At 36.1% G+C, this 12,310-nt stretch overlaps 1 protein-coding gene and 1 non-coding gene across 2 annotated transcripts; both read right to left on the reverse strand.

Annotated features, from left to right (window-relative positions):
* Positions 1-4,673: 4,673 nt before the first annotated feature.
* TRNAD-GUC lies at positions 4,674-4,745 on the reverse strand. The gene has a single exon. It is a non-coding gene; the product is annotated as a tRNA-Asp (tRNA).
* Positions 4,746-8,458: 3,713 nt separating this feature from the next.
* LOC110603133 lies at positions 8,459-10,993 on the reverse strand. The gene is made up of 3 exons (XM_021740820.2): positions 10,702-10,993; positions 9,188-9,319; positions 8,459-8,771 (listed from the first exon to the last, which is right to left on the reverse strand). Exons 1-3 carry the CDS (start codon positions 10,858-10,860, stop codon positions 8,685-8,687), a joined length of 378 nt encoding a protein of 125 aa, XP_021596512.1. The 5' UTR covers positions 10,861-10,993; the 3' UTR covers positions 8,459-8,684.
* Positions 10,994-12,310: the final 1,317 nt, after the last annotated feature.

A 12,310-nucleotide genomic window follows, 5' to 3' on the forward strand; every position in this document is an offset into this window, starting at 1 on the left:
TTCGTATTGAAATTTATACATTCTGTCCTTGTCACACTTTTGAAAGTCGTGCGTCTCGGAATTTCTTTTCAGAAAAACTATCTTGAGTCTCCATCAAACGTCAGTAGCAAAAGTTAGACCTGATTCAAGTTTGTCATAAAGTCCAAGGCTAATTGCTCCGTATCATTTCTTTCCACTTATAAAGAACTCGATCTCGAATTGTCATCAACAGAGTAGTACTGAAATAGATCCGCCACGTTAAACGTTTTGAAAATTTTCATCTCATTTGAGAGGTTAAGAACATAGACATTGTCATTAATCTTTTGAATGATCCAGAATGAATCAATTTTCTTGGGGTCAAGCTTTTTCTATTACCACTGCAGACATGCTGCTTTACTAAGTTGCTTATTGCAATACTATAGTGAGAACCTGTAGGAAGGGCAATAAAATCAACTGTATATGCTGGAATTTTTCTGTACACAACTACAAAGAGTGATATCTTTGTGGAGCTGTGAACAATACTATTGTAAGTAATTTTTGCTTGGGCAAGATCAAGATCCCAAGCAGTTTTCTTATCACTGCAGATGCAGTGCAGAAGATTGCCAAGAATGCGGTTCACTATTTCAGTTTAACCATCAGTTTGGGGATGAACAGCACTGCTGTATCGAAGTTCAGTTTCAAAACATTTCCATAAAGTCACCTAGAAGTAAGATAGAAACTTCACATCTCTATCAGAAGTAATAGTCTTAGGAATACCATGTAAGCGAACAACCTCCTGAAAAAACAGTTTTGCAACATGAGAAATATCATTAGTTTTCTTGCAAGAAATGAAATGCATCATTTTGGAGAACCTGTCAACAAGAAAAAAAATGGAATTAGATCCATATTGCGTACGTGGAAGATTAAGAACAAAATCCATAGACAAGTCCTCCCAAGAATATTCTGAAATAGGCAATAGAGTGCATAAGTCTGTATTCTGCGAATGACTTTTCTGAGCTTAACAAACTGGGCACTTCTGGACCATCCGACCTGTATCCCTTTTCAATTGTGGCCAGTAAAAACGCTCCTTCAAACCAGCAATAGTCTTGGCACGCCCCAAATGACCATTCAAACCTCCTCTATGGATCTCTCGAATTAGTTTTTCCTGGAGAGAAGATCTAGGAATGCATAACCTGTTCTCCTTAAAAAGAAAGCCATTATGTATCAAAAACCCATAAGCAAGCTGGCGAGCCTAGGCCCTTTAGACTGTAACAACACTTCGCCAATTCTTCTTAAAAGTAAGGAATACCGCATATAACTCTTGTTTATAATAAACTCTCGCCCCAATAGATACTGCTCCCAAGTCTTAAAAGTAAGGAATACCGCATATAACTCTTGTTTATAAGTAGACCACTTCTTCTTAACTTTAATCAATTTCTCACTAAAGAAGGCAATAGGCCCTTTAGACTGTAACAACACTTCGCCAATTCCAACTCCACAAGTATCACATTCAACCTCAAACAGTTTATCAAAATCATTTAGAGCAAGAATAGGGGCAGAAGTAAGCTTATCTTTAATCTCTTCAAAGCTCTTGTTGGCAGTGTTAGTCTAAGCAAATTTCTGCACTCTCTCTTTCTTCAAACAATCTGTGATAGAGGCAACGATACTACTGAAATTTCTGATAAACCGTCGATAGAAAGTAGCAAGACTATGAAAGCTGCAAACTTTAAAAATAGTTTTGGGAATGGGTCAATTTCGTATTGCTTCTACCTTCTTCTTATCAACATGTATCCCTTCTGCACTAACAACAAATCCAAGGAACAGAATGCGCTATGTCATATAGATGCATTTTTTTAGATTAATAACCAGCTCACTTTCTTGCAAGCTGTCATAACTTGACGAAGATGCTGTAAATATTCTTTTTCGCTGCGACTAAAAATTAAGATGTCATCAAAATAAACAACCACAAATTTGCATAAGGATGCAAAACTTGGTTTATAAGTCGCATGAACGTGCTAGGTGCATTCGTCAAACCAAAGGGCATAACCAACCACTCATACAAGCCTTCCTTAGTCTTGAAGGTTGTCTTCCATTCATCTCCCTCTTTAATCTGAACTTGGTGATAGCCGCTTTTAAGGTCGATCTTAGAGAAGACTTTAGACCCTGATAGCTGATCCAACATGTCATCCAGCCGCGGAATAGAAAATCGATATTGAACTGTAATTTTGTTGATGGCCCTGCTATCCACGCACATTCTCCAAGTTCCATCTTTCTTTGGAACTAATAAGGCAAGGACTCCGCAGGGGCTAATGCTCTCTCGAATATGCCCCTTCTTCAATAACTCTTCAACCTGCTAGAGGATTGCACTCTCCTTTGGACTCATTTTGTAATAAGGCAAATTCGGTAATTTTGATTCAAGAATGAGAGCAATCTGATGTTGGATATCCCGCAAAGGTAGAAGCTTAGAGGATTCCTCCACTATCCTGGAAAACTCCTTCAACAGTTCTTTGACGGGTGGTGGTAAAGATAGTGCATCCTCCGCTGCGCCTATTGCTCTCACCAATAAAGCCAGTGTGCCTTCAGATTTCTCAACTGCGCTTGATAGTCTTTGCACTCCCGTAGAAACAACAGCAGTATTCTTTCCTTCCACTTTAGAATATTTCGCAGAACCGAAAGGCAAAATAGTAATCTTCTTTCGACTCCATGTAAATGTGTATGAATTCTCCTTCTCCTTATGCAAAGCATCAACATCGAACTGCCAAGGGCGACTGATAGAGCATATTTTAGTCCATTTTATCATTATGTTCTTGATGTTTATTTACATCTTTTCTACTTAATTTTGTGGTTTTAATTATGTTTTGCAGATATTAGGTGTAAAGAGACAATCTGGAGAAAATGCTCTTAAAACTGCCAAAAAGTGCCAAATATGGAAAGTGCCAAAAAGGAAAGTTTCCAAATAAGGAAAGTTTTCAGAAAAGGAAAGTTTTCAAATGAGGAAAGTACAGAAGCAAAAGCAAAATGGAAAGCTCAGTCAGAAGATTATTTGAAATTCAAATCGCAGATCTTTCTTTCCTTGTTCAAAGATGTGCACACACTGCAGCAGTCATATCTTCCTATTTAGGCAGCAAGATCTCAAAGAGATGCTCTTCCTCTTCTGCGTTCAACATTCAAATTTCAAAAGAGGCTCCACCTAAAAAGGAATGTATGGACAGCATATCTTCCCCTTTGAAGATCAAAATTCGTGCATCCTTCCTATTCAGAAACAATATGTGCGCTTTCCTCTTCTGAGAGCCATCTGCACGCCACCTTCCTTTTCTGCAACAACTTGGGCAGCAAGTTGCACATGGGCAGCATCTTGGGTAGCCTCTACACTAATTAGGAAGTAAGGTCAGCATCTAAACTTATTTAGGAAGCACAATCTGCGCCTCCTTCCCTTTCTGAGACCAAACCGCGCGCACCAACTTCCTTCCGCAGTGCATTTTCGCGCAGCCTTCCTTCTGAAGCCGAAAAGCGCAATTCTTTCCTTTTCAGACACATCTTGGGCAGAAAATACCTCTTGGGCAGTAAGTATGACCTAGGGCAACACTTCTCAACTATAAAAAGCCACATAAGAAGCCTCTAGAGGGCCCTTAAGCTCCCCTTGGGAGACACCTACGAAATTTACATCTCTTCTTCTACCTTTCTTCTTTTCTTTTATTTTTAGTTTTGTTTCAGCCATGAGAGGCTGAAATCTTTTATTCTAGTTGAGGATTGATTGAAACTAAGGTTGTTTAATGGGTTGTGAGATCTGAACATAAATTATTGTCTTTGGTTTTGTTCAATATTTATGCAATTGATGCTTTAATTACATGATTACTTTGTTGTTTTGATCAAATTGGCCACTTGATTTTAATTGCAAAGTTAATTGATTGTTAGTTGGGATTATTTTTAGTCCGTAATTGCTGGAAATATTCTGACCTTAGAACACTTGGGATAAAACCCAAGAAAATTGCATGATCTAGCGTTATCTCCATACGTTTGGGTAGCTAGGATTGGATCTCTCTATTTCTTTATGCAATTGACAATTGTTTGATGCCTAGGGCCCAAGGACGTTCCTTGGCAATTTGTTAATTAGTAATTAATTAGAGGACGTTCCCTAATTAATTTAATCATAAGGAGAGACATGGTGGTGAGAAGCGTCTTCCACCCCCATAACTAATCTATTGAACCAATCAAGATAATTTAAGTTTCAATGATCAACCCAAACAACCAAAGTGGATCCATATCTTCAACTAGACTTTTCTCATATTGATTTCCTCTTTTATTTTAATTATTTGCTTTCTATTATTATTCTCATTATTAGTTTACTACAATCAATCTCAAACCCCCCAGTTTACTTTTATTGCAATTTATTTTTATTATGTTTCCAGTTTATCTCATTTGATCCCACTTTCAGTCTTTTATCTCATCTTTAGTTTATTTTTATTTCAGTTTATTTTATTGGTCTTGATAAGGAAAATAGGTAAGTCTTCAATTCCCTGTGGATTCGATCCTTTCACCACTATCTGCAGTTGTAAATTGTTGATAATCAGAAAGGTTATTTTTGACCGGCTTCGACAACCGCGAGTCAAAAATTGGCGCCGTTGCCGGGGAATTGATCTAACTTGTTTATTCTTCTTTTAGGGCCAAATCAGCACTCAAGGACATTCTTCCTTAAGATTTCAAAAAAAAATTGGCGCCGTTGCCGGGGATCGAACCCGGGTCACCCGCGTGACAGGCGGGTATACTCACCACTATACTACAACATCACAATTAATAGGTTTAGTGTAAGATTTACCGATCGAGAAAGGCACGCTGCAGATTCTGTTGACTTCAATTGCCGGACCTTCCTTAATCCATCCGACTTTGTATGGCGATGGGTACGGCTGTATAGGCAACTGCAATTTCTTTACTAATTGCTTAGCTATCAGATTCTCACAACTGCAGCTATCTATAATTAGCCTGCAAATTGCTTCTTCTGCTCGACACTTTGCCTAAAAAATCTTCCTCCTTTGCGTCTCATCCTCCTATTTCGTCGAGTATAAGATTTTCTTCACCACATAGGTGACCTCTCCATCTTTAGAGTCAGCAATAGATCCGTCATCATCATCCACTTCCTCCTAAAATTCAGTCACCTGCTCAACCACATTAACCTATCGATTATCATTATTAACTCCTCTACATTCTGGACAATTATTCAATCGATGACCAGATTGCCTGCAATAATAACATATGTATCCCGTTGGCTTCTGATAAGGATTGATTTTGCCTCCTTTGTCTGCTATAGTGGCGACTGTTTTTCCCTTACTGTCTCTCATTTCTTCCATAGTATTCTGAGTATTGCCAGAGTTTACAACCTTAGAAGGTTGCCCGCCGTAATTGCCTCTATACTGCTGCGTCCCTGTCGAACCAAAATTTCTATAATGAAAATTCCGGTTATACTGATGCCGAGGCTGCCAATCAACATGCTCTTCTGCCCTTTTTACCATCTCAATGGCATTTGCCAAAGTGAAAATCGCAGTTACTCCCATCATACAGTGAATTTCATGATTCAGGCTCCTCTGATAATGAGCAACCTGTTAGGCTTCGTTCTCACAGTTTTTACACCTCACCTGCAACCTCAAAAACTCCTTAGTATATTCATCTACCCTTCGATTCCCCTGTACACAGTCATGATACCGGTTATACAAAACCTGAGCGTGATCACTAGGCAAGAACCGTTGTTCAATCATCTCCTTCATCAACACTCAGTTTTATATGGGTTCCAGCCTCCTTCGATAGCATTCGTTTTGAATTGAATTCTACCAGGTTGCTGCACCCCCTTTTAATTTATAGGCCATAATCGGAACCTTTTGATCATCTTCCACGTTCATAACTTCAAAGAAACGTTCAACCTCCGCCAACCAATCAAGAACAGATTCCACATCCAACGAACCAGAAAAGTTTTGAAGGTCTATCTTTATTTTGTAACTTTCTTGATAATTCTATTAGGGATTTGCAGGCATAGGATTGGTGACCACAGGATTTGAAACTGGCTGGGGGCGTTCGGCTGTGGCGGGTTGGTGGATTCCCTACTGCAAGACTAACTGTCCGATCATCTCTCTTAATTCTGCCAAGGATGCCTCAATTGCAGCAAGTTGCGCCTCTTGGTTGTTTGTCCATAAATCGCAGTTACTCCCATCATACAGTGAATTTCACGATTCAGGCTCCTCTGATAATGAGCAACCTGTTAGGCTTCGTTCTCACAGTTTTTACACCTCACTTGCAACCTCAAAAACTCATTAGTATATTCATCCACCCTTCGATTCCCCTGTACACAGTCATGATACCGGTTATACAAAACCTGAGCGTGATCACTAGGCAAGAACCGTTGTTCAATCATCTCCTTCATCAACACTCAGTTTTGTATGGGTTCCAGCCTCCTTCGATAGCATTCGTTTTGAATTGAATTCTACCAGGTTGCTGCACCCCCTTTTAATTTATAGGCCATAATCGGAACCTTTTGATCATCTTCCACGTTCATAACTTCGAAGAAACGTTCAACCTCCGCCAACCAATCAAGAACAGATTCCACATCCAACGAACCAGAAAAGTTTTGAAGGTCTATCTTTATTTTGTAACTTTCTTGATAATTCTATTAGGGATTTGCAGGCATAGGATTGGTGACCACAGGATTTGAAACTGGCTGGGGGCGTTCGGCTGTGGCGGGTTGGTGGATTCCCTACTGCAAGACTAACTGTCCGATCATCTCTCTTAATTCTGCCAAGGATGCCTCAATTGCAGCAAGTTGCGCCTCTTGGTTGTCTGCCATGGACAAACTTCGCTCTAATATCAATCTGATATAGGATTGATTAGACTCCGTCAAGAGTTTTAACCAATAACGTTTGGCTAAGACGAAATAATAGAAATGAGAGGTTAGAAGCCGAAAAAAGTCTTATTGAAATTCTTAAAAGATTGACAAGTGTCTCAAATAGTCAAGGAAAGACTATTTATAATAGAAAAAAATCCTAATATGCAAAATTATAAAATTATTCAAAAAATAATTAAAATGCAAAATTGCCCCTTAAACGGTGGAATTTTCACCTCGAACTTTGTGACAAACCTCCGATCCTCATCAGTTTTAAAAGTCATGCGTCTCGAAATTTTTTTTTCAAAAAAATTATCATAGGTCTCCATTAGACATCTGCAACAAAAGTTAGAACCGGTCCAAATCTATCGTAAAGTCTAAGACTAAAAAACTTCAGTGAGAGTTTTATGGCCTTACAACTACTTTTTGGAGTTTTTCAGCAACGTCCTCTAACGGTGGATGATGTTCCAAAGATCAGGAGGTTGTTTTGCTTCAAATGGTTTTGTCCAACCGAATTGAAACCGGGTCAAGGGTAGGCTATTAGGGTTGAGCTAGATTGTGTTGTTTTCTTTTTTAACCCTAGAGACTCCATTGTTTGTGATGATATTGTAGCCCTTGACTCTTTAATGAAATCATCTCTATTTTAGACAAAAAAAAAAAAATCAAAATCACGTAGTTGTGTATCTCAGTCCAATCCAAAAAACGTGAATTACTATTTAAATCATTGGGGAAATAATAAATTATTGAATAGGATAGCAGAGTCAAAACTGTTCATCAAAATACAATCTTAAAGAATATTTATCCTACATCTGCATTTTAGTGCTCAAATATCATCCTTCACCTTTATATAAAAATCGATTGTCGCCTTGAATTTTTTTAGTTGACATTTAATGACTAATTTTTATAAATTTTAAGTATCTAACCGCTGAATTTTATAAGTTTAACTATCTAAACCCTAAAATTTATAAAAGTGAAAAGTGTGTATAATCAACATAAAAATTAAATAATTAAAATTTTATAAAAATTAAACATTAAATGTTAACCATGAAAAATCAAAATATCAACTGACTTTTTGCGTAAAGATCAGGACCAGAATAATACATTCTGCCCATGTTTTCTTCTTGACAATTCTCATCTATCTAATCTAAGCAAATATCACAAAAATAGCGATCACTAGGTATCATAAGGCCTTGATTTCTTTCCTCATATAATCAGAGCACCTTGCTAGATAGCTCAAGTATTGATGCATCCCTTAAGGCTGCCCTTTTATGTCTACAAACTACAAAGCCCATGAACAACAGACCGTCTTAATTCCCTACTTGTCAATTTCGAGACCTAACTTGTCAACGAGAACAATTCATATTTTTAACTTCAAATTATCAGGAAAAGAAAATTGTTCCAGACATCCAATTTTCCATTAATTTAACGATTATAAGAAAATCAAGACACCAAAAAGTAAAAGCAGCACAAAATAACCAGTAAATATCACCACAATACATCTGCTCATCACGAGGGACCTATTAAGTCTAATAAAAAGATACCAGAATTGGTCTTGGGCTCCCCATCAAGGCACTTTTTCCTAATAAAAGAATATTTTATTTAACTCAACTACGCATTCAATAATCATGAACTACCTGACACATCAATTGGAGTGCAGCTATTTACTTTATAAAGATATACAACAGGCCAACATTTAGCCATTCAATCCAAATTGAATTACTCATATATGAACATTACACACAGGCTTCTGAAAGCATATTTTTGAGAGTGAATAAATGGAAATGACAGCAACATTAAGAAAGCCCTCAAAACAAAGTGAACTTTAAGCAAAGTGGTTGAATGATTCCCAACTCCATATTGTTCATAAGTATGCATCCTCACCATCATTATAATTTGGGAAGGTAACACATTTGAAAACTTTGCACTTAGGACATATGACATATCCAATCTGCATCAAAGTTTTAAGCATAAAGTAAGGATTATCACCGTAACCTGTTTTAGAGAGATGCATCTGCACTTCACAAGTCAATTCTAAGGCACATTCGAAACAGAGTCAACAAGCAATAGAATGACAGACACATAGCATTACCAAAAGGTTCAAAACCACATGCTAATAAATATGGACAGGTGAATAAGGGTCCATCTGCATGCACTATTTGGACCAAATCGACCTTCTAAATATATGAGGAGGAAAAGGTAGCAGAGACCTTCTCATCTATGGGAAAACATTGCATCATTAGACCAAAATAGGGATATGAGAATTAGAGATCACAAGGAAAAGCTCCCTTCAATTGGTTGGGTGAAGGAAGTAGATGTCAAGGAAGATCATTATTCACAAGCTTCCAAATTAGTGGAATTACTTACAGCTCTGCAAGATGGACATCGACGGTAGATCCGCTTATTTTCAGCTTTCACATTGGTTTTTAGTCCCTTGCAGAAATCACAAAGTAGCCATCCTTTTCCATTACAAGGTTCACACATGATAATTGAGTCAACCTTCACAAATACTGGACTAGAGTAAGAACAGGATTAGCTTAGGATAGGACTGGAACTACACACACATTAAAGAGTATAAAAAAAAATTCCCTTTTTCTTCACATGTATATTCTCAATAACAGTTAGAAAGCAACAATGACAACATTAAAAACTAGGTTTCACAACAAACTATTAAGCATGTTTGATTGAAATGAATTCCACAAATTTTGTGGAAATCAATTGAATTCCTTATTTCATATTTTTGGTTTGAAAAATATTTAGGAATTCAATTCTATCAAATTGTCTATAGCTAAAATCAAATTCCATTCAAATTTCATTGGAATAGGTGGAATTTTCAAATGAATTCCACAAAATTAAGAGTAACATTTTTTAGACTAAAATGCCAAAGTCTTTGTCACACACACACTCTCTCGAACACTTCTCTCTCTTTCTCTCATCTCTCTAACTTTTCCCTCCTCTCTCTCTCTCACACACACAAACAAAACTGATTTTCATAATTAAAATAAACTCATTCTTCGGCCAAAAAAAAAGTTACTAAGGATATTTTAAAATAAGACCAACTTAATTCTAAATTATATTATAAGAACGCCCTTTATCCAATATAATGTTTAAGTGCCTTTTTATGGAGGATATTTTGGGAAATAAAAGTAAATAAACTTCAACTATAAAATGATACCTAACATGAATTATATGGACTTAATGAATTATTCAATTTAAGTTGCATCATATCAAACATGCAAATCGATTTCCAAATTGAATTTTACGTCTCTAATTCATTTGAACAAATTAGGAAACTACAAAATTCATTGTTTTCGTACAATTCTTTAGCAATTAAAATTTTTGCAGTCTTATTGCTGTGCTCATGAACAAAGGCATGCTTTGCAATCGCCTTCATGGTTTCATCCATACATCTATACCAACGAAGACGAGGAATTAAAAATAGCTATGTGCACGGCCTGCTAAAAGTGGAAAGATAACATAATGAACAAGATTTTAGGAGGGGCGTTTTATAGAGATGAATTAACATAAACCTTAACGAAAGAGAAATACAAGAAAATAAATGAAGTTAACATGGAAGTTAGAAGATGTCTGGGCAGTCTTCTCCAAAAAAAAAATGTAGGAATATGGATAGGCACAGCACCTCAATGTTTCAACAGTTGCAAAGAAATGCAATGGGATTATGGATGAAGGTCACAAAGGCTAAAGATATTGATGAGGTAGGGTAAGATCCCAAATCCGAACTGCCTGTGTCAAACATAAAACTGAAAAACAACTCGATTGACCACTAAAAGAAACAGAGAGAATTGGCATAATTGTGAAGACTGTACATATTTAATCTCGAAACTTGGTGAATTTGGAAGAAAAATAGCAAATATGAAAACCTGCTCATCTTGCAGCTGCAGCTGCTCCACTGGAACACAGTGCAAAGGCTTGAAGAAATGCCTGGTGGCGGAGGTGGTGTTCATCATCCTCCTCCATGGCGACGCCGACATCCTAGAGTAATTGAGCTTCGGTGGACTTAACACCATAACTGTTGCCATGTTTAATTTTACAGCTTAAAACTAAATATAAATCAGAAATACAACTCTCCCTCTCCCACCAGCATCTCCGGTTTATCCGATGGGGATAACGTCAATATGACTGAGAGCAACAAGAACGCACCCCTTTTTCTCACAAATCACTAAACTGCCATCCCGTCTCCAAACCCGAACATTATGTACCGGTCCCACGAGTCCAACGGTTCTACCGCAATATAGGATTGAGTATTTTTGGGTATTCGATCCGACCGAAACTTAATAGAACAGATTTGGATAGTTATAATCGGGTTTGAAACGGATTCAAATTTTAAAAATAATACCCGTTATGAGTTCGGATCGAATTCGAGTTTTATGTACAGAACATCCATTATCCGAACCCATTTATATAAATAATTAATTTAATATAAAAAATATATTTTATAATAATATTTATAAATTTTTTTATATATTTTTATTTAAAAATTTAAATTTAAATATTCTTTAAAAATATTAGATTTTTTAAATAAAAATTATTAATGAAAAATATTTTTTATATAAATTATTAATTAAAATATATAAGATTAAACGGGTTCGGATTTTATTCGGATAATAATAATTGGATTTGGGACGGATTCGAATAATTTAAATTAATTTTTAATCGGATTCAAAACGGATTCAAATATTATTAATATAAATTGAGTTCGGATTCAGATAGTTTAATTTTCGCGGATAGGATACCGGTTTACATCCCTAATTTTGACTGTGAAAGGGGATTTTATATTAGGTGGCTCCATCAAAAAGCCAATTGCTTATCTTAAAAACAGTGTTAAATAAAAACTCGAGCAGCTTTGAAACTAAAATCAAATGTGTCGATATTTGGAGATAGTATTAGGGCAAAACACCAGAGACATAGTAACTTGCAGTTGATTCAACATATTGGTTTAAATTTATACTATTAAGACACAAAAGGTTTAATCTCTGCCTCTAAATTTATAATTGAATTTCTTCTTCTTCTAGCCTATGAAAATTATTATCCAGTCTCTTCAGGGAAAGGCCTTCCTTCAAACAGCCGCAAACACAAATATTTGTTTATAATCGTCACCTCAGCTTCTTCCCACAGTAAGAAGTCTGTTGGTACCACAATTCACATTCACTAATGCTTACCTATTCAATTGCGCAACAACAATCAATGTATTCTAATGATTCAACCATGGTCTATGCTCAAAATTATTAAGTTTTTTGTTACTTCAGTTAGTCACACGTTTAAAAGAGTCATCGTTAGCCAAATCTCGTTTAAATTTGGTCCTTTTTCATTAATTTTCTTCTTCCAATTATTATAACTGTTGTTAAAACTAAAATTTTGATTTTATTCTTATTTGAAGAAAAAAAATGACTTAAAATCAATTTGATAATAAAATCAAAAGATCAAAATCAATTTGATAATAAAATAAAAAAAATCAAAATGTTAAACATA

The sequence above is a fragment of the Manihot esculenta genome, chromosome 16 (assembly GCF_001659605.2).
Source record: "Manihot esculenta cultivar AM560-2 chromosome 16, M.esculenta_v8, whole genome shotgun sequence".
In the NCBI taxonomy this organism is placed as follows: domain Eukaryota; kingdom Viridiplantae; phylum Streptophyta; class Magnoliopsida; order Malpighiales; family Euphorbiaceae; genus Manihot; species Manihot esculenta.